Source organism: Rhamphochromis sp. 'chilingali' (assembly GCF_963969265.1).
Source record: "Rhamphochromis sp. 'chilingali' genome assembly, chromosome: 1".
Taxonomy (NCBI): domain Eukaryota; kingdom Metazoa; phylum Chordata; class Actinopteri; order Cichliformes; family Cichlidae; genus Rhamphochromis; species Rhamphochromis sp. 'chilingali'.
The window spans coordinates 72342448-72368540 of NC_137929.1; the positions used below are offsets into that span (position 1 = coordinate 72342448).

The following is a 26093-nucleotide window of genomic DNA, read 5'->3' on the forward strand; positions in this document are numbered from 1 at the left end:
AGCGCCTGTATAGAAAATCCTGAGGATCTTTGGAGAGACCCTGAACTTCCTCAGTTGTCATAGGTGATACAGGCGCTGCCTAGCCTTTTTGGTCTGGACCTGAATGTGGGCAGCCCATGTCAGGTCTGAGGAGATGTGGACACCAAGATACTTGAAGGACTGCACCCTCTCCACTGGAGCTCCATTGATGATGATGGGCTTGTAGTCTCTGTGCTGACCCCTTCTGAAGTCCACCACCAGCTCCTTGGTCTTGCTGACGTTCAGCTGGAGGTGGTTGTCCTGGCACCACGATGCCAGATTCTTCACTTCATCCATGTAGGCCGCCTCATCGTTGTTGGAGATGGCACCCAACACCACTGTGTCGTCAGCAAACTTCACAATGGTGTTGGAGCCATGGGTGGCCACACAGTCTGAAGTGTAGAGGGAGTAGAGCAGTGGCGAGAGGACACATCCCTGAGGTGCTCCTGTGTTGATGGTGATGCTGTTGGAGAAGCACCTGCCCACCCTCACCACCTGAGTTCTGCCAGTGAGGAAGTCCAACACCCATGCACACAGACGGCTGTTAAGTCCCAGATCCCTCAGCTTTGTGAACAGTCTGCAGGGCACTATTGTGTTAAACGCTGAACTGTAATCAACAAACAGCATTCGCACATAGTTACCCTGTTTCTTGTCCACGTGGCTGAGAGTGGTGTGTAGGACGTGGGCGATGGCATCCTCTGTGGATCTGTTGGATCTGTAGGCGAACTGCAGCGGATCTGTGGTGTCTGGGATGGAGGAGGAGATGATGTTCTTCAGCAGCCTCTCAAACACCTTCATTACTACCGAGGTCAGTGCAACTGGCCGGTAATCGTTCAGGGATGAGGGTTTGCTGTTCTTGGGCACAGGGATGATGGTGGATCTTTTGAAGCATGTGGGGACCACAGACTTCGCCAGGGACTCGTTGAAGATGTAAGTGAACACACCTGCTAGCTGGTCAGCACAGCAGCGCAGCAGACGGCCGGTGATGCCGTCTGGCCCCGCCGCTTTCCTTGTGTTCACTCTCCTCAGTGCCGCTCGGACGTCATGCTCCGCGATGCTGGTCACCGGTCTCTCGCTGATGACGTCACTGTCCTCGGTAGTCAGGCGGTAGATAGCATTAGCCGCCTGGCTAACCTCGAAACGGGCGTAGAACCGATTAAGCTCGTTGGTGAATGCAGAGTCGGCGTTGATCGGCGCAGTGTCCCTGGCTTTGTAGTCCGTAATGGTGCGTAGTCCGTGCCACATACTCCGTGTGTCGCCCTGGTGGAAGCGGGACTCCACACGTTCCCGGTACCGGCGTTTGGCATCTCTCACCGCGCGCCGCACGCCGTATGAGGCCGCTTTGTAGGCGCTCATATCGCCAGTGGCGAGACCCACGTTGTAGGAGGCGGTCCTGGCGTTTACTGCAGTGCGGATCGATCTGTCCATCCACGGTTTCTGGTTTGGGAATGTGGTGACTCTCGCAGTGGGGATAATCTCCTCCGCTAGCATATTGACGAAGCATACTGCTACTTCCGTAAACTCGTTGATGTCGACTGCGCATGCTCTGAACATGTCCCAGTCGACGTCGTTGAGTGCGTCCTGAGTGCGTTGAGTGGGTCTGAGCCCGCGCTGGAATGGTAGCGCTGTGCAGGGCGGCTGCTGTGTTCGCTTCGCATTACTCCTCCCCCCCACCCAATCCTGTGGCTTGTCATGTCTTTCACAAAGTTGTGCTGTGGACATTATGTGCTTTTTGTGCAGAGGAGTTTCTTTGTTTCCTGTTCTCATGCTGTCCAACCATGGAAGCACAGCATGAGTAGAGGTCTCTTTTTTCCTCTTGTACTTTCCCATTGTAGTGTATATTTCAGTGTTTTTCTGTAACGCTACCGATCTGCGACTTGTATCCCCATGTGATGTCTGTGTTGTGTGTGTAAGGTCGGGGGGGGTGTCCCATTTCACTGCAGGGCAACCTGCATGTGGCGAATAAGGCTTTGATTGATTGATTGAACGGTCAAACAAAACTAAGTTTCAACCCATTAAGTTCATCCAGGGGGTGTTTCATAATCTTCTCATCTTCTTCAACAGAAAATTATTCCTATGAGTGACACCAGTCCAGAAACCATGCAACGGCAAATTATTTGATAATCTGCTGTTTCATTCAATTCAGTTCAGTTTTATTTCGATGGCATGAAATCACATCAACATTTGTGTCGAGGAGATCCTACAATAATAAGATGACCCCTTATTAGCAAGTATTTGGGCAACAGGGGGAGGGAAGAAATTCATTTCTAACAGGAAGAAACCTCCAGCTTAGTTGTGCTTCCGCTGTGGCGTTCAGGTTTATTTGTGTCAACTGTGTTCCCCAGGTGTTCTCATTTCCCTCATTACCCTCCACCCTTTATTTAGTGTCAGGTCGTCTGTTTATCTTGCCACATATCTGGATTTCTCATATCTTCCCGCTCCTGCTCAGGTTCATGTATTTGTCATAGTTTGCATGTTTAGCTCTAGCTTTTCCCAGTTTAGTTTAGCTGTTGGTCTTTTCCTTAGTTTGACATCCTTAGTTTGACATCTGGCCTGGCCCCCACCAAGGTGTGGGGCCACCTTATCATAAGGTGGGGCCAGGTTTCACAATGAACTCACCCGAAACTCTGGCTGATTGGGACCCACACCCAGTTTCACACCTTGGCTCAGGCGATTAGAGGATCATCAAGGGGTCCTTTTGTCCCTCTGTGGGGGGTTACTCCCACTAGGTTTATATCTGGGACTCCCCACCATTTGACCTTAGAACTGAAGAAGCTTCTTGGATGAGAGGTGAAACATCTTCAAGTAACTAAAAGAAGTCCAGACGCTTTTCTTTGTAAGCTCCTTTGACATATAGGCAATCCAGACTTCTTACTCTGTTTGGAACAAACCTTTTTATACTACAAATATTCACATGAGTTTCTGTTTCCAGTCTACAGATCCAGCCACACTTTCTGTCTTCACTTGTCCATGAAGAAGGATGAGCAGAAACCAGGTGTGCTGATGGAGGACGGGTCAGGTGATTGGAAACAGTGGGAACACACTGAGGCCACCTACAGGGCAGATGGGGAACAGCAGGGCTCTGAAATCAAATGCAATCACTGAATGTTTCTTCCAAGCTCATTTCAACCTGTTGAAGTCATGACTGAAAGTGCAGACTGAGAGTGGATCACATGATGTCTAAGGTGTGTCATGTGACATGTTCAGTATTGTCACACATGTCTAGATTGTCCCTGATATCATAGCTGCTCAAACACTGATGATTATATTTGAAGAATTATTCCTGATGGCAGCAAAGTTTGAATGGAGCTCTCTGTCTGTGCTGATTTGTCGCCCTCTGGAGGTCAAAGCACAAACTGCATGATGTCACTGTAACCACCACAGTGACAGGAAGTGTTTTTAAATGATGAAACATGTCAGTGATGCTGATAGTGTGTTCATCACAGACGCTCAGGAATTAAAGTGAAAGCAGAGAAACTGGAATGAATCAGGTGTTGTAGAAGATGGAGAAACAGGGTGGAGAGAGGATGCTGCTCCTTCTTTGAGATCAAACATGTCGTGTTGTTCACGTGCTGTCAGCGTGACGCAAAGAAACCATGGAAACAAAGTGTGAGTGAAATCAGTCCAAAGTAACAGAGTGAAGAGCAGCAGATGAAGCACTTAGGACACAAAAAGGAAGGAAAGAAGGAGACAAGGTCCATCTGTGTCCTTTCAAACAAGCATCAACGTCGAGGACTGAAACATGAGTCCACATATTTATACACATATTTATTTAATGAGAATAAAACAAGAATATTTATAACACATCAGCAATAATCAGGCCTGGGATCCTCCTGGTTACAAACAGGGTCCAGGACTGGGATCCTCAGGTGGATCCTGCAGGGTCTGGTTCAGGAAAAGAAGTCAGAGGTAAAGTCCACAAACAGCATTCTCACGTACGTGTTTCCTACTGTCCAGATGTGTGAGGGTTGTGTGAAGAGCTGTAATTATGGCGTCCTCTGTCCACCTGTTGGCCTTCTACAGACTGTAGCAGGTTGAAGTTGGTGGTGAAAACCTCTGCTAGTTGGTCTGCACATGCTTTAAGCTCTCCACCGGCTGCACCGTCAGCACCAGCTGCTTTCCTCGCATAGACTCGGCACAGTGTGGCTCTGACCTGATGCTGCTCCAGCTGGATGGGGGCGTCGTCCCTCTCTGTAACGGCAGGATAGGTGTTGGTGTCACTGTTTTGTTGGTCATGAAGAACTGCTTTATGGTGTCAGGTGAGGTGATGTGCGGGGAGTTTGTTTGTGTGCGATTGTCCTGCGATTGTGTGCCACATGTTTCTGGAGTGGTTTGTGTTAAAGTGTTCCTCGATGCGCTGTTTGAATCTGCGTTTGGATTCTTTGATGCCTTTAGATTAGACGCCTCTTTGTAGGTTTGTTGGTCTCCTGATCTGAAGGCGCTGCTCTCAGTAGAGCTTGCACCTCACTGTTGAGCCATGGCTTCTGCTTTGGGAACACTTTCACAGTCTTTGTTGTTGCTACACTCTCAGTGCAGATGTATGAGGGTACAGATGTGTGGCCCTCCAAGTCTCCATCTCATTTATTTCCCTTTCCTTGTACAACTGTTAGTTCATGCTGGTTTAAATGAGTCCTAAACTTCATTGTATGTGACATTAAACATCTTAAATGTAACTTTCTGTAGCAAAGAAAGCTGCAGGAGCCCAGGTTTCATCTTCACACACATCAGGAGCAGCTGCTCCATCACAAACACCACAGAAGAAGAACAACACTGGATCAGATTTAATGTAACCGGCTGTTTTTATCTGGATTTATCTGACAGGGACAGAGTTCATGTTCATGGACATCAGGATAAAAACAGAAGATGGAAACCTGCCAGATTTGAGCTGCTCATGTGTCGTCCCTGGGCAGGTCACATGACTCCATCCAACACACAAAGACACACAGACACACAAGAAAAGCCAGAAAAACAAAGACAAATCCAAACAATCCATCATACTGAGTCAAAGTGATCACAGGTCTGCTTTGTTGGAGCCTTCAAATCTGTTCCTTTATTACTACCACTGAAGGCCACGCCCCTCTGGTCATGTGATCATGTGGTTTGTAGGAATGCTCCTCTTCCTCAGAGGATCCACCTGTGCTTCCTCTCCTCCACCTGTTACAGTGAGGGAACGTCCTCCATGATGGAGGAGCTGCTGGAAAGTGCTGAGAGTTTCCTCCAGAGTGAGACCTCTGACACAGTTCAGAGGATCTACGGCAGCAGAGACCATGAGACTAAAAGTCTCAAACACACAACAACAACATCACACTGACTCCAGTCTGACATCACCGATCAATAATCAAACAGATCAAACTGATTGATCAGCCATCACAACCACGACCACAACAACTGTGAAAATAGTTGGATGGACGTTGCTGCTCAGTCACAGCTGCCTGGTCAATGTTTTTCATTAGCAATTTAGCAAAGTTGATGATGGTGATGAGTGTCTGTGTGAGTGAAAGAGACAGATTTTGTGTTATAACCAGAGATGGGCAGTAACGCGTTACTGTAATCCGATTACTTTTTTCAAGTAACGAGTAAAGTAAGGGATTACTATCGCAAAAACGGTAATTAGATTACCGTTACTTTCCCGTAGGAACGCTGCGTTACTGCGTTACTAAAACCGTGATTTTTTGCGAGAATGTCTCATGACGTAAGCGAGTGCGACGTTCGTGACAACAGCTGTGTGCAGATCAACAGTGGATCATATATCGAGTGCAGAGAGAGTATGAGCGTGCAGTGTTTAAAGCGTGGAAGTACTGACCTTACTTTGAGTTTGATTCCATAAAAAGTGACAAAAACATTAGTGTCCATCGTGCATGGGAAGAAAACTTCTTTTTACAGCGAAAAAACCCCTAAACTTCCGAGCAAGCACCGAGTAGCTACGACGTAATGGGAAACTCACAGAGAAACTCGCGGATTCTTCCACTGACCGCGGCACACCTGCACCAGGGTAAACCTCCGCCTACCCCACTCCTGCTTTACAGGTGAAAATAGAGCAACAGGACCGCTGAGTCTTTGACTTTATTTATTTTCTGCTGTGTTTTACTTGCATCTATTTGAAAGAGTGAGTGTAAACACAAAAAATATTTTATTTTATGTGCTGGAATGTGCAGAAAATAGGTTTAAATGTTAAACTAATTTATTCAAGTCAGAGAATGTTGCAGATAATTACATTTTTGCTTGATGCATAAAGTTAAAAGATTAAAACTAATAAAACAAGTTAAAAAGAGACTTTTCCATTTGATTACATTTTGTATGATGGATTATGTAGAAAAAGTAGAATTGGGCTGAAAGTTTAGTTACTGATTACTTTTTTAAAGTAACTTGACCAACACTGGTTATAACCTTCATGTTATGGAGGCACAGTGTGAGCACTCAGGTCGCATCAGAGCATCGGGCCGTATAGTGTGAGAACCTGCATCGTGACCTACAAACTTCTAACCTATGAACTTCTAACGAGATTCAGTCGTACAGTTTGAGACAGCTCAGACCTGCTCTGCACAATAACAATGTTTTATTTATGTAGTGATATTTGTTATATGCTGTTACATAAGTACAGGTATCTTTGTGAAATACAGGTATATTAATAAAGAAAAAGCAATAACTGAAAGGGTTTTTTTTATAAATGAGAATTTATATTTTTTAATAACTGGATAAAATATGAAAGTATACTTGATATTCCCTCGTGTCCACAACAACAACCACATGGTGTACATCTGAACATGTAGCATAAAGCAGTATCAGGGAAAAAAAGCAATCTACACAGCTGCCTGATGCTTCTTTACATGTTTCACTTATACCAGAGGGAGGGTCTCCCAATGTTTTTGCTAGCTGATGTTGTTTGACCAAGTTTGTACCTCTGTGATTCTTTGGTTCCTCCATCCTCTCTCCTCATCTCCTCCAGTTTCTGGACCTTCTCTGTGTCTCCTTCCTCCTTCATCTTCTCAATCAGGAAGTCCAAGTGCACAACAGTGGATGCTGAATCAGCTTTCAGAGCGATTTCCTCCAGTCTGACAGCATGCTGGTAGGAGTCACTTAGCCACTTTTCCTTTTCTGCTGTCAGCACTTTCATTTCCTTTTCAAGATTTTCCAAAAGACTCAATATTTTCTCAATTTCCATTTTATTTCTGTGATTTGTCTGCTTCAGAGCTTCTCGGATCTGTCTGATTTCTGTCTGTTTCAGTTCAGCCAGCTCGATTCTGTCTTCCAGGTTTTGGATGCAGGCTTTCAGTCTTATTCGTTCATTTAACACTTCGGCTGTTTTCACCAGTTTCTGAGGATTCGATTTTCCCAACAAATCTGTCAAATGATCCATGTTTGTCTGTGTAAGTTCCCATGAATTTCTAAAAATTGTGTTTTCCTCCATTCGCTCTTCAAGCTGGCAGTTATTAAACAGGAAGTGAACAGGCTGACTGTCCTCATTTTTGGCACATTTAATGTTTGCAGCTTCAAGAGCTTGAAGAGGGTTTTCAGGTCTGCTTCCATCTGAGTGTGTGATCAGAGCTATGATGTTTTTCTCCACATCTTTTCCAAACAGAGACATCACTGAATCAAAGACGTACCTCAATGGCTCACTCAGTCGATTCACACTCGCCTTCATCACCAGACCCACTGCATGAACTTCATGGACTCCATCGTCTGATTGAAACAGGTCCAATAATCTGTGACTGATGGTGTCATCATGTTCGATCCCTCTGGTGTCTCCATATCCAGGAGTATTGATGATGGTCAGAGAGTAGGGAAGAGTTTCATCTTCAAAACCAAAGATCTCGTACACGATCACATCTGATGTCTGACTTCTTCTCTCCTCCTCTGCGATCATAAACCAGACTTCATCCTCCCACTTCACTCCCATGGTGTAGTTGAGCAGAGCGTTGATCAGAGTAGATTTTCCTGCTCCTGTTTCTCCCACCAGTAAGATGGTTCTGTTCGGCTTGTTTGGACGTTTTTCTCCAACAGTCATTCTTGTCAGAGTTCCAGTCTTCTGTTTCTTTGCTCTCAGCTGGTAGACAGCAGGAGGTCCTGACCTGATGAGAAAACTGTCTGAGATGATGTCTTCATGTGGTGATGAGATCAAACTGATCCTGCACAGAAAAGCATAGAAAGTCTTCAGTACACATGCAAACATTATGAACAGGTTCCTATTGTTTAACATTGAAAACTGAGCTGATGCTTTTCTGCTCAGAATCTAAGGTCACATAAAATTAAACCTTTTTTTATTTTGTCCAAATAGATTCTTTTTTTTTGTCTGCTCTACCAAAGCATTAGTGGTCACACTGCTACTTTTTAATTATACTTTTATTTTCCCTCAACCTTTGATTGGGTTGGCATGACATCATCTGGGTGAGCCACAGCTGTTGCTGCCCTGGATTCATACAGTTTTAATTTCATTTTTAGTTTTTATTGTAAGTATTAGAATATTGGGGTGATTTTCTATGCAGATTTAAACATCTGGCATCAAAGTAGAGAAAGTGAAACTTTATATTTATTTATTTTATTTTTATTTACCGTATTTTCTATACTATAAGGAGCAGTTAAAATCCTTTAATTTCTCAAAAATCATCAGTGCGCCTTATGTATGAATTCTGGTTGTGTTTACTGACCTTGAACCAATTTTATGTGGTACATGGCCCTCAAAAATCTGTCAAAAAGTGTTTAAGTACGACTTTGGTAAGGTACAAAGCTGCACTGCTTGATGGATTGTTGGACCGTTACGGATACCGTTGTCAGGAGTGTCGCGGAGTAATCTGGGTCCTAAACTCCGTCTCTTCAGGTCCGAAAGTCAAACAAACACTGCAGCATCACTGAGAGTTAAAACTGTCTAAATTCTTTCATCTTTAATAAAATGATCAGCGTTGCTGCTTTACCAGGTGTAACAAATAAGTTTAACATCCAGGCATCCACGAAAACAGAATTTATTAAAGCTAACTGAGTTAGAAGCTAGCAAGAAGTTAGCTCACTAGTTTCCACCTAAACATGATATACGATGTTCTCACTGAGAGATTTCTGAAAACATTAAAACATAAAGCTCTGCTATTGTGACAGGTTGAAAGACTACTGAAAGTAAAAGGGTTATACAGTTAATACTAATTCATCTTAGTTGATATAAGGATAAAAATAATGTAAATACAGTAAAGAAATTGTTGACAAGTTTTTTCATGTTACACCAATGGTTCTCATTTTATTCAAGAGAGATGCCATCTGCACATCACTGATCGGCTAGTAAGCCTTTTCTGGGATTGATTGGTAGTGTCTCCATTCTGACAAGGGGGCTTTCGTGCGCTTTCCTCATTGCAATAAACAACTGCATGAGTGAAGCAAGTCTAAATGATCAAAAATCTCGTGATTCTTTTCCCCTTGTTTTCAGGTAAAAGTGTTTAAAAGTTGATAAATTTACAATCTGTACATTGTTAATATATTTAATAGGTAGCCCTTCTATGTCTTGTAAGCTTTAGAAGCATTATATTACAGTTGTTTTGTGCACATAGATACAAAACAACCTCAGTTGTTTGAGCCCCAGTGTTATACTGTATAATGTCCAATAAGCTAACGGCAGGAGAGGTAGAGTATTACTTCCTGTTCCTGTTCCAACACACAGTAGCTTATCTGCAGAGCAGTTTAACTAAAAACTTTTAGATAAGTCTGTGAAGGTTCTCAGTCATCCAGGTCATCATAGTCAAAGGAGTTTGCAAAGAAAAGCGTCTGGACTTCTTTAAGTTACTTGAAGACATTTCACCTCTCATCTGAGAAGCTTCTTCAGTTCTAAGGGTCAATGGTGAAGAGTCCCAGATTTAGAGAGTCCCAGTCCCTCCTGCACTTTCCTGCTCATTGTGTCAGATGTTTAGTTACTCCTCAGCCTCCTTTAGCAGTAATGATATCTGTAACAAATGTAGCATATTTGCAGCTCTGGAGGCCAGGATTACAGATATGGAGACTCGGCTTCGCACCCTTCATTCACCCGTAGCTAGCCAGGCCACTGTAGCTGGTGCAGCCGAAGATAGCGTAGGCCCCGCTAGCTGTTCCCAAGCAGCTGGGGAAAGAGGGCGGCTGGGTGACCGTGAGGAGGAAGCATAGTCCTAAACAGAAGCCCCAGGTACACCACCAACCCGTTCATGTGTCTAACCGTTTTTCCCCACTCGGCGACACACCCGCCGGGGGTCAAACTCTGGTAATTGGTGATTCTGTTCTCAGACATGTGACGCTAGAGACACCAGCAACCATAGTCAATTGTCTTCCAGGGGCCAGAGCAGGTGACATTGAATGAAATTTAAAACTGCTGGCTAAGGGTAAACGTAAATTCAGTAAAATTATAATTCACGTCGGCAGTAATGACACCCGGTTACGTCAATTGGAGGTCACTAAAATCAATATTGAATCGGTGTGTAACCCAATCAGACCCAATCAGGAGTGACATGTTTAGCCGCATGTTCTCCTTAAATTGCTGGCTGTCTGAGTGGTGTCCCAGAAACGATGTGGGCTTCTTGTTAGGAGAGACGGCATCCATCCCACTTTGGATGGAGCAGCTCTCATTTCTAGAAATATCGACAGACTTATTAACCCCCCGAAAAAAAAAATGACTATGGAGAGTTGGGACCAGGAAGCAGAGTTGCAGTCTTACGGTGCATTCACACCAAACGCAATAGACGCGACCAACGCGAATTGGTCATACTTCAAAATGTCCTGTTACCTTATTTAGAGCCCCGCATTTTCCGACCGAGAGAAACCATACCATTGTTTTCGGCCGTGATGCACTGAGATCGGTGAGCACATGTTGTATGTCTAGTTAGTTCACGTCTGTTTCACATTTTATCGTTGAGAAACTGAATTAATGTCAATTGTTTGATTAATAATTGTCGCATATGCACTGACTTTACTTGGTTTAATGCATAGTTTGAGTGTTTTAATTGCAAATTGATGTTGAATGTGATTTCAACAAAATCCTAAGTTGTGAATTATACCTAGAACAGCATACCGTACTTTCTGGACTATAAGCCGCTACTTTTTTCCTAGGTTTTGAGCCATGAGGCTTATACAAAGGTGCGGCTATTCTGTGGATTTTTCTTCCACCACTAGGGGGACTCTAACCAGAATTAGAATAAAAAACAAGATAGATGAAAAATCAATGCAAAGAAGAATACACTACTTTTTCTTTAGCAGACAGAACACGCACAACAAATTACCAACTGGTAATTATTTTCAATACCTCGCCCCTTCATCATGGAAACCACACGAAGAAGTTCGTATGATGCAAGTTTTAAGTTGAAGGCCATCGATCTTGCTATCCAGGAGGGAAACCGCGCTGCTGCACGCAAGCTTAGCGTCAATGAGTCTATGGTGAGATGTTAGAGGCGACAGCGGGAAGAGCTCATGCAATGCCAAAAGTCGAGAAAAGCTTTCAGAGGACATAAAAGCAGGTGGCCTGAACTTGAAAATGTCCTGGAGGAATGGGTGAACACACAGAGAGCAGGTGGCCGAGGTGTATCCACTGTACAGATCCGACTGAAAGCCAAAACAATCGCCCGCGAAGTGAATATTAAAGATTTCAAAGGTGGGCCGTCATGGTGTTTCAGATTTATGAAACGTAAAAACCTGTCCATCGGACCACTCTCTGTCAGCAACTCCCCCCTGACTATCAGGAAAAAGTTGAAAACTTCCACAAATTCGTTGAAAAAAAGATACAAGAAAACTCCATCGGACCAGACGACATAATCAATATGGATGAAGTACCTTTAACATTTGATCTGCCTCTGACCAGGACCGTTAACAAGACAGGTGCATCATCCGTGTTGTTGAAAACAACAGGCCATGAGAGGACGCACTTCACCTGCGTTCTGGCATCCACGGCATCTGGACAAAAACTTCCACCAATGGTGATTTTTAAGCGCATAACTATGCCGAAAGAACAACTCCCGAAAAGCATAGTGGTCAAAGTTAACACCAAAGGGTGGATGATAGAAGGTCTAATGAAGGAATGGTTAACAGAGTGCTATGGGAAGCGCCCGGGAGGATTTTTTCACTGGAAAAAAGCACTGCTTGTTTTGGATAGCATGAGGGCCCACATCACAGATTCTGTGAAAGCAGCGATCAAGAAAACAAACTCCATTCCAGCTGTGATTCCTGGAGGTACAACAAAGTTTTTGCAGCCACTGGACATCAGTGTAAATCGGGCATTTAAAGCTGCACTACGGGTTGAGTGGGAGACTTGGATGACAAGCGGTGAAAAGTCATTCACAAAAACTGGCCGCATGCGAAAAGCATCCTTTTCTGATGTCTGTCAGTGGATCCTAACAGCGTGGAGTGCTGTGAAAGAATCCACCATCACCAATGGGTTCCGAAAGGCTGGACTGCTGCGCGAAGAGAGCGCCGCACCTTCAGAGCCAACTTCACCGGAGGATGACAGTGACACGGAGAGCGAGACTGATGGAGACAGATGTGATGAAGCGCTTCTGAGCCTGTTCAACTCCGACACTGAAGAAGACGACTTCATGGGTTTCAGCGAAGATGATTAAAGTGACTTGTGGTTTCAAATACAGGAAAAATGGAGGTAAATAAATAGCGGTTATTTTCTCTTGGTTCTGTTTTAATCAGCAAAGTTGCTGCCGTGTTAAAAGGCATTGTTCGGAAAGAATCTGTTCAGGTACATACATGTACATTTGCAGTACAAGATTGTTCTGTACATGCAGTAAATATCTATTTTTTAATCATAGATATCTGCGGCTTATAGCCGGGTGCGGCTTGTATATCTTTTTTTTTTTAAATTTTTTAAAAATAGAGCTGATGCGGCTTATATACAGGTGCGCTCTATTGTCCAGAAAGTACGGTAATTAATATTTGAATTGCTCTTCTGACCCTGTCTGTTGACAGGTCAGGGTTTTTTTTTGTTCCTGAGGTGGATTCCTCCGGTGAAATAGATGGCGAGCCTTCCCACCTGGACTTAGAGAGACTGAGATTCGCTTCTTTTCCACTTGATGATCTGCTGCACCTTGCGGTGTGGTAGGACTGTATCACTCACACTTTCACACACAGCTGGTTATACATGAGACCACTGACTGACGTTCTCTCACCCCTATTTTCTTTCAAACCCTGGGAATTTTTTGGACTTTACCCCTTGGACATTTTTTTATTTGGGACTTTAAATAATGAGCTGTTGTGTAGAACAATTCTCCACATGTGAAAAGAGTGTGAGATTTTCATTTGAATGTACATTGGATTTGTGTAATCTGTTTCTATAAGAGTTAAGGAGTCAGGTTACTAGGGTGCACCCAAGCATTGAAACCCATACATTGAAACCCGAACATTGAAACCCAACACTGAAAACCAAAAGTAACACTTGGCCAAGTCATTGCTTAGTAGTTTATGTGTTTTACTCTTCTTTTAATTTTTGTAAGTTTCCTTTCTACCATTGTAAAGTGTCTGTAAAATCTTGTCTCTGTGTCTCATTTAAACACACCCCTGTGCTCCTATAGTCGAGCCTATTGGCCCATTGATGTATTCTTTTCAACAATTCCCCTTACTGTGTTACATTATTATTTAGCTTTTCCTTCTACCATGTGCCATTAAGCAGTACAGAATGTGAAACATTTATGTTCATTTTGATTGCAATAAAGGACTGCATGAGAGAAGCAAGTCAAAATCACTCCCTGTTTTCAGGGGTGTAACACTATCACTTCCAGCATAAATGAAGACAGAAAACTAAACACTTTCTGTGACATTTGTAGGGTTACTGAAGTTAGGCTAGCTGGTACATAAATTTATGTGCTACGTGATCGCTAGCGACACAGCTATGTTAGCATAACATTAGCACAGTGGCGCTGGAGGATGAACGCTAACTTTTTTCCACTCGATAAAGGTTAAGGGGATGCTGTAAACGGACCAAACTTCAGTCAGGAGAACAACTGAGATAATCCATCCACAATACGAGGTTAGTCATTAATATACTGCAACAACATGGGAATAGAGCAGCTGCCAGAGAATTCAACATTAATGGATCAATGGTACAGAAGTGGAGGAAGCAAGAAGAATGAGTTGAGGGAAGTTTGACTTATCGGACCGTTTTGTTTTGCTTACTGCACCTTATAATCTGGTGTGCCTTATGGTCCAAAAAATACGGTATTTATATTTTACATTTATGTTTATGATTGGACTCTATATAAAATTATTTTAAATATCTTTCCATTAACTAAAATAGTCCATGACTGAACAATAACCTCCAGCTGTAACCCTCTGTCTTTAGTGAAGGGGCTGGGATAAGAGCAGCACCTCCAAGTCCGAGGCCATGGTTCCCAGCTGGAAAAGTTTGAAGTGCCCATCAAAGTTTGGGGATGAGATGCTGGACTAAAGATTTTTTGCACATCATTGTAGTTTTACCTCAGTATAAGACGTTTTGTGTAATTCTCCATCCTTTAAACCAGATGTCAATTTCTCTATATTGTATTTGTTTTCATGTTCTCACACAAAACACTGATTGATTTCAGTTTCTTTATGATAAAAGACACATTTCCATAGCTAACATTCAAATCCAGCCATGAGAATCAGTTTTTTTTTCCTCCTCTTCATCGATTACAGAAATGTAGTTTATTATGACTGTGTCACGCTGAGCAGAGAAACTGTTTGAACACTAAGAGTGAAATAAACCCACACCTGGATGGGGGAAAAGGCACGGTCAGGATCCTGTTTCTTGACTTTTCCAGTGCCTTTAATACCATCCGGCCCTGTATGCTTCAGGAAAAACTGAACAGGATGGAGGTGGACCCCTGCCTGGTGGCTTGGATCTCCGACTACCTCACCGACAGACCACAGTACGTCAGGCTGAAGGACATCACGTCTGACACTGTGGTCAGCAGCACAGGAGCACCACAGGGAACTGTGCTGTCCCCTCTTCTCTTCACCCTGTACACCTCTGACTTCTGCTACAACTCTGAATTATGCCACATTCAGAAGTTTGCAGATGACACGGCCATCATGGGGTGTATCTGGGATGATCAGGAAGAGGAGTACAGAAGTCTGGTGAGGAACTTTGTCGCATGGAGTCACACAAACCACCTGCAACTCAACACCTCAAAGACTAAGGAACTGGTTGTGGACTTCGGGAGGTCCAGAGCAGGTCCACTGCCGGTTCAGATAGAGGGGGAGGAGGTGGAGGTGGTCAACAAGTACAAGTACCTCGGGCTGTGGGTGGACAACAAACTGGACTGGTCATGCAACACAGAGCACCTGTATAAAAAAGCCCAAAGCCGACTGTACTTCCTCAGGAGGCTGAGGTCTTTTAACATCTGCAGGAAGCTCCTGAGGATGTTTTACCAGTCGGTGGTTGCTGGAGTACTTTTCTATGCTGTGGTGTGCTGGGGGAGCAGCACAGCAAAGAAGGACTCATCCAGGCTGGAGAAACTGATCAGGAGGGCTAGCTCTGTGGTCGGCATGAAGCTGGACACTCTGGTGACAGTGGCAGAGAAAAGGACACTAAAGAAACTGCTGGACATTATGAACAATGCCAGACATCCTCTGCACACGGCCATAAACAACCAGAAGAGTCTGTTCAGTGACAGGTTGCTTCTCCCCAAGACAAGAACTAACAGACTTAAAAACTCCTTTGTCCCACACGCCATCAGACTGTTTAACTCCTCTCTGGAGGGGAGAGGGAGGGGAGACAGGAGGACAAAGGAGGGAACAACTAAGCTGTAGTGCCTCTTCACCTCACTGTACAATACCTTGTGCAATACTTTTGTAAATAGTCAACAGTGCAATAGACTCAATACTTGAAATGTGCAATTCACTTGTATTTTTATTTTTTATTCCTATTTATTCTATTTATCCCCTTTGTATATTTTATTTATATTTGTCTCTGTATTTATATTTATATATATATATATATATATATATATATATATATATATATATATATATATATATATATATATATATATATATATATATATATATATATATATATATATATATATATATATATATATATATATATATATATATATATATATATGTGTGTGTGTGTGTGTGTGTGTGTGTGTGTGTGTGTATATATATATATAACAATTCTGTAACTGTAACTTCGGTCGTTGCTGTGCTTTTTGGAAGTCGAATTTCCCAGAGGAACCCACCCGAGGGATTAATAAAGTTCTATCTTATCTTATCTTAAACCCAGGATAAACTATCACTGATGTGTTTCAGCAGTGATATTGATCTGTACACTTTTCTATGATAATTAAACACCTAGTTTATACTTAGTAATTATAAACTCCAGTCACTGTTCTGTGAGTGCTGTAAGTTTTACATACCTCAGAGCTCCTCTAATTCCTTCATCCTCTCTCCTTCTCATCTCCTCCAGTTTCTGGACATTGTCTGTGTCTCCTCTCTCCTTCATCTTCTCAATCAGGAAGTCCAAGTGGACAATAGTGGACGCTGAATCAGCTTTCAGAGCGATCTGCTCCAGTCTGACTACATGCTGGTAGGACTCATCCAGGAACTGGGACTTCTCTGCTGTCAGCAGTTTCATTTCCTTTTCAAGAAAATCAACGTCCTTCTTTTTTGTTCGTGTTTTGTTCTTCTGACCGCTCCTTATCCTGGTCACATATCTCCACTTTTCTTTCACATGCACTGATGCAGGACACTTGTTGGTGCATGACGTGCAGAGACCATCTCTAAAGACCTCACAGTGATTTAAGGGCACCGTGCATCCAGGATAGTGACAGTTCTCCTCACAGACTGTACAGCTGACAGCTGCTTTCAAACCCGGCCCACACGTCTCTGCTCTGATAGGTTCTTTATGTTTAAAAACAACACATGGAGTGACCACTTCATTCTTCTGCAGAGCTTCCCGAGTCTGTTTCACCTCTCTCTGTTTAACTTCAGTGAATCTGATTCTTTCTTGCAGGTTTTGGATGCAGGCTGTCAGTCTGATTCTTTCCTTTAACACTTCAGGAGTTGCCTCTGGCTGCAGAGGTGTAGTTTCTTTCAGGAAAGCTGTGAACCCTCTCACTCCTCTCTCTGAGCTTTCAAAGTTTAGTTTCAGGTATTTTTCTGCCTCGTCTTCAAGCTGGCAGTTATTAAACAAGAAGTAAACTGGCTGATTCTTCTTATTTTTGGCACATTTAATTTTTGCATCTTCAAGAGCTTGAAGAGGGTTTTCAGGCCTGCTTCCATCTGAGTGTGTGATCAGAGCTATGATGTTTTGCTCCACATCTTTTCCAAACAGAGACATCACTGAATCAAAGACGTACATCAGTCGATCACTCAGTCGATTCTCTGTTGCCTTCATCACCAGACCCACTGCATGAATTTCATGGACTCCATCCAGCAAGTTCAATAATCTGTGACTGAAGATGCCACCGTGTTCAATGTCTCCATATCCAGGAGTATCGATGATGGTCAGAGAGTAGGGCAGAGTTTCATCTTCAAACCCAAAGATCTCGTACACCATCACATCTGATGTCTGACTTTTCTTCTCCTCCTCTACAATCGTAAACCAGACTCTATCCTCCCACTTCACTCCCATGGTGTAGTTGAGCAGAGCGTTGATCAGAGTAGATTTTCCTGCTCCTGTTTCTCCCACAAGTAAGATGGTTCTGTTTGGCTTGTCTTGTCTTTTTTCTCCAACAGTCATTCTTGTTCCAAACTTCTGTTTCTTTGCTCTCAGCTGGTAGACAGCAGGAGGTCCTGAACTGATCAGATCACTTCTGGAGATGATGTCCTTGTATTTTGAGACGTTACTCGTCCTGCACCAAAGCAGAGTTTCAATCAGAGGGCAGAGTGAATGCAGAAGTCTTTATGAGTACTGCTGTCTGTGATTATCATGTTATCTGTACTGATGCAGCTGCTGTACAGCTCAGACTTTACTTTTACAAACACTATGACGTTTAAATGAGATAAAACCTGAAGACACAAACATGTATGGTGACAAAACTCAACATTTATGTGATCAAAATACAGAAATCAGATGAAGCCAGACGTCTTACTAAGTTTAATAATAATAATGTATATAATTCATGTGAGAAGGAATATAAAATGAACAGGTATATCACAGGGAAGCTTCAATAATAAAATTGAATAAAATACGAAAACATGGTTGACCTTCAAATAAACAAACAGATAAAAAAAATAAATCAAAAGTCCTCTGCGTCTGTTAGGAATCAATCAATAAATAATCAATTTAAGGTCACAGGAACTGAGTTAGAGATCAGTCATCTTCTACTCTCAAAAAGAAACTGATATTCAAATATGGATTTATCACCCGTAGATTGATTCTGTTCATCTGGACAGAAACGTTTCGTCACTCGTCCAAGTGACTTCTTCAGTCTCAGCTGACTGAAGCTTTCCCCAAATCTTATAAACAGTACATTTGCATAATGACTGAAACCAGCACTGCTGAAGAAACAATGGGCTGGGAGGTCAGTTTATGATTGCCATGACCATTGATTATTGTCCATGAGTACCATTCACAGAAAGTTGGGCAATTACAGCAGGTCTAACTCAGGCAAGCTGAAAGCCTGTGTAAAAATTATTTGAGAGTGACTTTGAGCGTGTGTGTGTGAATGAGACAGCACACAGGAGATCTCTGAATGTGCAACATTTAAAGTGTGTGATTTAGTAAAAAAGGGGCCTTTATTGAACGTATTGAGTTTTAAAGAGAAAAGTATTTGGATTAAAAGGACTCATGTTAATGTGCTAATGAAATGTGAGCTGAATAACCTTTGCCTTAGAGATGGAGAGGATAATAAGGACGGGCTAAAGGTCAGTAAATCTTATTTAAACACCTGATTGTTTGACTAGATATAAGAGAGAGGGAGGTGCGGGGAGTTGAAAGTTAAAAAGTAAACTGGGATGTCTGGAGGCATTCTGGGTCAGTCTCCAGTGTCCCGCGAGAAGGGCAGTTCAAAGGATTCCAGGAGTTCACTGTTGGAAATTTCAGCAGCAGCACCGGAAATCGTCCATGTTGGACTTGGATTTGACTCTATTCCTCCTCCTCATCATGATTTTAATTGATGTGTTGGATTATAATTCTGAGAAGGATTTGGACTTCCAAAAGCATCCTCGGGCAAGATGCTGAACCGCAGGTTGCTCTTCGATGTTACAATCAGAGTGAGCTCTTAGGTAGCAAAAACAACAAAGCTTAAATGGGTGAAAGAGGAACGTTGTATAAAGTACTTAGAGTGGTCAAGTAGTAAAGCGCTGTATAAGAACCAGTCCATAAACCTGACCACCCTCTGCACTATTTAATAACCAGCCAGCGGAGCTCCTTCTCTAACAGACAAACACAAGAATTCTCTACAGTCCCTTTATTATGTAATACCTCTTTATGGTGAAAGGACTGAAAGCACTTTTCTACTCTCCCGGAGTACTCAAAGTGCTCTATACAACATGCCACATTCACCCAATCACAGCCATTCTCACAAGCACTGTCTTAGAGCTTCCTACACATCTTACTCTGATGGATGCATCGGAGTACAATTTGAGGTTTGTATCTTGCCCAAGGATACTAGACATGCAGACTAGAGGAGCCAGGGATTGAACCACTAACCTTCTGATCAGTAGATGACCTGCTTTACCTCCTGAGCTACAGCCACCCCATGTATAATACTTATAAAGTTTACTACTGATTTTTCAGATATGAGATAAACTATTCTTTATTTTTATGAAATAAACAAAAGTTCATGTACAAAAAGGGGTGTCGAGATGAAGGGACTGACTGATTTTGATTGCGTGACCTCACTGTGTTTCGAGGAGAACCCGTATCTGGATCAAGTCATCAAAACATTCAGATCATACCTCTGTTGTTTCCCACATCTGAAGTTGATATTACACAGCATGCTGACTTCTTCTCTGACTTTTGTCTCCAGCTGATCCAGGGTCTCCTGAATCATAAACTGGTCACTGGTTACAGTCACAGCAGACCAGTCCTGCAGCTGGGGCTTATTGTAGGTAAGAGGGAGGACGTTCTCCAGGAAGCTGAAGGGGTCTCTGATGAGCGAAGCTTCATGAAACTGCAGCTTCTTCTTCTTCATGTGTGTAATCTCTGCCTGCAGCTCATCAATAAAGCTTTCTGCCTCCGTCTCATTTATTTCCTGCTTCGTCTCGATCGCCTCAGACAGTCTGGTGAACTCTGTCTTTATGTGCTGCACCAAAGCGGTCATCACCTTCCTGCTGTACGATAACGCCTCCTCAGCTTTACTTCTGCTGGTCTTCACTGACTGTTGAAGCTCCTGGATTTTCTGCTCACGCTCCTGGATCATCTGATCCATGCTGTTATTTTCTAATCTCAGCTGGGATTTCCTCATTTCAGCCTCGTCCTCCAGACTCACTGTTTCATGTGTTTTATGGTCACTGCATTTACAGGACTGACAAAGAAACATTTGATCCAGTCTGCAGATCAGCTCCAAAGGCTCACCGTGATCCCGACATATTCTGCTCTCCAGGTCCTGAACTGGATCGATCAGCTTGTGTTTCTTCAAAGCTGAAATCCTCTGATGAGGCTCCAGATGTGTTTGACAGTAGGACACTAAACACATTAAACAGGACTTCTGGGCGCTGACCTTGGACCCTGCACAGATGCTGCAGAGCACGTCTTCATGTCCTGCTCGTTCAGCTGAACTCAACAACATTTCTTGAGCAGATTTTTTAACCTTTTCTGCCATTTCATCAATGACAGGGTTAACCCGAAGCAACGGCCTGGTGTAAAACATCTCTTTGCACAGTGGACATTGGAGTACAGACAGGGTGCTCCAGTACTCTGTGATACAGTTCATACAGAAGTTGTGTCCACAGGGAATCGACACAGGTTTAGTGAACACACTCAGACAGACGGGACAAAGAAGACTGTCCTCGGACACCAGAGCCGACGCCGCAGCCATGACTGCAACATACAAGCAGAGCTAATATTAGCAGTGTAAAGTTACTATAATCCTCATTTATCATTATCAGAGTTCAATATACAAAAAAGCAAAAATGAAACTGAAAAGAAAATGCAACTGTACCTTCTCTATGAAGACTGAGCGGTGTAAATCAAAGAAACAGGCTCTTCTTCTTTTTAGTTTCTACTGACACACTGACCACCTCGTCTCCTCCCACTTCCTCATTTGAGTAGAACGAATGAACTCTTTAGAAAACAGACCATGAAACCCTCACAGGTTAAAAAGGTTCACTGGGAAGCTGATGAGCAACTACAGCAGCTCAGAATGAACTCCTGGATTCAAACCTCCACCTTCAAGAAAACAAAGTGGATAGAAGTTTGAACGTGCTCAGAGGAACGAGTTAAGACGAATGAACAATGGGGAGTTCTGACTCCGCCCACTGAGACTTGCAGTTTGTTCCTGCATCTGTGATCTTTATCTCTGGCTCTGGGCTCAGGAACAGAAGTGAGTACACTTCTGTACTGATATCAGCTACATGTCAAATCCTTCACAACATCACAGTAATTTCATCATCACTGAGTTCACAGCTTGAGGCTTTTTTTCTCATGAACATTCAAGAACAGCTTAACACGGCCTATATTGAAAAGAAAAGTAGAAACACAAAATGAAACTAAACTGGGTACTCCTGTGTTAGCCTGATATCATGAGCACAGTCCAAAATAAACACTAGACACTCATACTGAAATTCAGGGCTTTGTCTGCATTAGTGAGTCACATGAAAAATAATTAAGAGAAAAATTAAAACGTCAGACTGTGACATGATGGAAAATCTGACCAAATAAAAGCAGCTGCATCAGAAATCAGAGTCGTGGTGATATTTTAACATGAATCCACACACAGCAGGGATCCACACCGTCCAGGGGCTGTCAGTGAAAATGAACGTCCCTCAGAGTGAAGGACAGTGTCCACGAAATAAAAACGTTGTTTGCTCTTTAGGACAAAAATGCAGACTGAAACGTTCCTAAAGAAGTCTGATGAATAATTGGAGCAAACTGGAGTCCAAATTTGATTGTCTTAGAAAAGTTCCAGCATAATAGCATAATAGAATTGAACCTGTCCGAGAGTGTCACATGCAGAATCCTGACAGTGAAGCAGGGTGTGATGATTTGGGACTGCATGAGTCTGAGAGATGGAACCATGCATTCGTGCAAAAAACCCAAAAAACATGTGACAGGGTGAATCTCAGCCTGAGGCTGCCTGGCAGAGGAGGAATATTCCAACTAAAGCTAAAAACTAAACTGGAAATCAGGAAACACTGTAACTGTTCAGTTTATATGACATGTTCTGTGATTAAGACCCTTTTTGAAAGTGGTCGGGGTGTTGAACTGCATAAGAAGGGTCTCTCACAGTGCGACATCTTTGCTGAGGTGGGACGCAGTAAGACGGTCATCTGAAATTTCTTAAATGATCCTGAGAGTTGTGGAACAAAAAAGCCAAGTGGAAAACCCAAGAAAAAAGTCACCAGCTCTGAGCTGGAGGATCCAGTTAGATCTCCATCAAGACACTGGACGATCCTTGACCCAACAACTTAAGGCCATTACTGTTGCTGACTGCAGCTCCATACCCATCAGACAGCACCTGAGACTGTATGTATGTATTGGTTTGAAAATGATCGTCACTAAATTGAAATTGAATTTTATATGTTGAAAATCAATTCATTTTCTTTGAAACTGTATTTTATCCTCTACAAAAGGATTTTAACAACAATTTAGTTTCAGTTTTAGAATTCAACTTCTGTTCCAAAATTCAGTTTTTTGGGACTCACATCCGGTTCCGGTTCAAGAGTAATCGAGCGCAGATTAATAGAACTACATTTTACTAGCAGACCAAAAGTGTTACTGACGGGACTCTACAGCATCCTGAGCTGGAGCTGGATTAAGACTTTAGAAGTCATTCGTCATGTCGAATGACCAGCGGATAAACTCTAATGTTGGTAATAAATGTATTACATGTATAAGAACATGAACTAGAAGCTAGCAAACAGAAGCATTCTAGCTTTTTAAATGGCGACCTACAACACATACATTAAACCTAACAATAACAGTCACAGTGATGCTAATAAAGCCTGAATGATGTCCTGCTAAAGGATGATTCACCTTCCCTCACTGCAAGTGCTGCAGAAGGTGAGCTCGGGTCTCCACGTCTCCTGCAGAGTGAACACAGAGGCCAGCAGAGCTGTAGCTGATGCTCAGGTCACTGAGAGACTCCTTGAGACAAGCCAGGCTCTGGATCATCACAGGATCCTTAAAAGATCACAACAAAGAACTTTAATGGACAAACAGAAATCTTCTTTCATTAAACCCAGTGTGAGAACAAAAGCAGGCAGAGTTCCTGATTCAGTCACTCAAATAACAAAAGCAAAACTCCAAAACACAAACTTAACAATGTGGTGTTTGCTGTACAGTGCAGCGAGGAATGCCCAGACCTCTACATTGGAGAGACCAAACAGCCACTTCACAAGCACACAACATAGAAGAGTCACCTCCACAGGACAAGACTCAGCAGTTCATCTGCATCTAAAGGTCAAAGGTCACTCTTTGAGGATGCCAATGTTCACATTTTGGACAGAGAGGACAGATGTTTGGAAAGAGGAGTGAAAGAAGCATCTATGTCCACTGTGAGCGACCATCTTTGAACAGAGGCGGGGTTTACGACACCAACTCTCTGCCATCAATAATCCAGTTTTGAGATCCCTTCCCAGACGCCTTAACGCCACACCTGTTTTCAGACCTTGGCTTGTGATTAGGTAGAGGATCATCAGGGGGTCCTTTGTCCCTCTTTGGGGGGAAACTCCCACAGAGCTTAAACCTGGGACTCCCCACCATTTGACCCTTAGAACTGAAGAAGCTCCACACCTGCTTCACGCCCTGGAGGACGGGGCTGTGGCCCCCCCACACCCTCTAGCAGATTATTACATGAAGGAACCTTTTAAAAAAACAAAAAACAAGCGCGTCCATGCTCACAGGTGTACACACGGGTGACCACACCCACAAACTACACCCTTTTTGGCTCCTACCTCAAAGCACACTGTGTTCTGTTGATCTTATGTGCTGCACAATAATGTTTAACATTTAGTATTTACTGTCATATTCCCATATATCATTGTGATGTTGTTTATTCTATTACTCTTGTTCTCTTCTGCTTGCTTTCTTTTTTCTTTCTCAGCAGGTGATCCAGGTGATTGATATATGCATTTTTTTTTCTCTGCCCGTTCTGTTGGTTTTTGTTTTTTGCCCTTCTCCCCCGTCCCTCTTCTCAGCTCTTTCTCTTTCTTTCTCTCCTTCTTTCCCCCAGTCAAGTCTGTCCCGTATTCAGTAAGTGAAAATAAAATAAACAATAAAAGGTGAATCAAATGGACCATTATGGCAAGGCTGGGATGGTCAGTTTGGTAAAGTAAATCCGTTGGGCATCTTTCTTTGCCTTTAGACAATAATTCTGATGCAAAAGAGCCAAACGGGACAGGCCAAAAAAAAAAAAAAAAAAAAAAAAAAAGAACTGAAGAAGCTTCTGGGATGAGAGGTGAAACGTCTTCAAGCAACTTAAAGAAGTCCAGACACTTTTCTTTCCAAGCTCCTTAGACTACGATGACCTGGATGACTAAGAACCTTCACAGACACATGCTAACAAAGTTCTGCTTACTAGTTACTATTTGTGGACCAAGATGCGCCACTTTCAGATAACGTTCTGGTCTCTTTACAGTGTAAATGCATATTTACAATGACTCCACAGTTTTCAGTATTAGGAGTTTTGAATTCATTTGTTGTTTTCTCTGAAGTTGATGAGGAGCTCCTCCTGTGCTGATGTGTGCTTTGTGTCATGTAGGAGGTCGGGGAGCAGACCTGTGGAGCTGTGGAGGTGACGGCTGTCTGAGACGGAGCGTCTGCCTCTGCTGTGAGTCTCCTTCATGTTTCTCCACATGTATTATCTGTGTTTCCACTACTGGAGGGCGCTGTGGGTTATTGATGTGTGGGAACAGTAACCAATCACTGCAGTCTAAATGCTTCTCTTTGGTCATGTGACCATTTGATCTCTGATCAGTGGCTGTGTCCCAATTCAGGGTCTGCATGCTTGAAGTACGCGCACTACGCGTACTACGTACGGTGCGTACTATAAGTACGAGAAGTGCGGAAGTGAGAGGCTCGTGAAATGGGACGGTATACGCTTCGTCGCGCTGTTCAGGTTGCCTAGCAACCATGATACTAACCGCGAGACACGTTACATACAGCTTTGTGTGACAGAAATGAAGGAGAAAAATGTTTTGTTGGTCATTCATTTTTGTCATGACATCACTTTGATTAGCTGAGTATCTGAGGCTGAGACCACAGGACTGTAAACATGATTGTTGGGCTTCATGTCTGTGCTGAACAGTCATTTAAGATTAGTTAGTAAATAACAATTAATGTTGTTCATGAGACTAAAGTCATCTCACTGTGGTAATGTAAATATAGTATGGCCAATATTATATGTATTGTCAGATTATTATGATTATATATATATATATATATATATATATATATATATATATATATATATATATATATATATATATATATATATATATAAAAAACACCCAGCACGCCCCTGCGGGCGGTTTATCCTTCAAGCTCGGGTCCTCTACCAGAGGCCTGGGAGCTTGAGGGTCCTGCGCAGTATCTTAGCTGTTCCCAGGACTGCGCTCTTCTGGACAGAGATCTCCGATGTTGTTCCCGGGCTCTGCTGGAGCCACTCGCCTAGCTTGGGAGTCACCGCACCTAGTGCTCCGATTACCACGGGGACCACCGTTACCTTCACCCTCCACATCCTCTCGAGCTCTTCTCTGAGCCCTTGGTATTTCTCCAGCTTCTCGTATTCCTTCTTCCTGATATTGCTGTCATTCGGAACCGCTACATCGATCACTACGGCCGTCTTCTTCTGTTTGTCTACCACCACTATGTCCGGTTGGTTAGCCACCACCATTTTGTCCGTCTGTATCTGGAAGTCCCACAGGATCTTAGCTCGGTCATTCTCCACCACCCTTGGGGGCATCTCCCATTTTGACCTCGGGACTTCCAGGTTATACTCGGCACAGATGTTCCTGTACACTGGGGATGACTGTGGTTCAGGGGGTTGGGA

At 43.1% G+C, this 26093-nt stretch overlaps 2 protein-coding genes across 2 annotated transcripts in view; one reads left to right on the forward strand and one right to left on the reverse strand.

The window, feature by feature from the left end:
- The window catches only part of LOC308396731 (uncharacterized protein), a 525219-nt gene that overhangs the window by 437914 nt on the left and 61212 nt on the right, over positions 1-26093 (forward strand). The window lies entirely within an intron of this gene.
- LOC308395891 (uncharacterized protein) lies at positions 6354-23122 on the reverse strand. Its single transcript, XM_080880936.1, has 5 exons — positions 23078-23122; positions 21045-21271; positions 19840-20923; positions 16353-17789; positions 6354-8144 (listed from the first exon to the last, which is right to left on the reverse strand). The coding sequence occupies exons 3-5, from the start codon at positions 20919-20921 to the stop codon at positions 6851-6853; spliced, it is 3813 nt and encodes a 1270-aa protein (XP_080737062.1). The 5' UTR covers positions 20922-20923; positions 21045-21271; positions 23078-23122; the 3' UTR covers positions 6354-6850.

Excerpts from the sequence above, each read along its gene's own strand:
- LOC308395891 (XM_080880936.1), bottom strand. The coding sequence starts at position 20,921 with ATGGCTGCGGCGTCGGCTCTGGTGTCCGAGGACAGTCTTCTTTGTCCC. Across the intron at positions 17,790-19,839 it reads AGATGTGGGAAACAACAGAG|GACGAGTAACGTCTCAAAAT; the intron begins GTATGATCTGAA and ends GCTTTGGTGCAG. Across the intron at positions 8,145-16,352 it reads GGAATTAGAGGAGCTCTGAG|GATCAGTTTGATCTCATCAC; the intron begins GTATGTAAAACT and ends TTTTCTGTGCAG.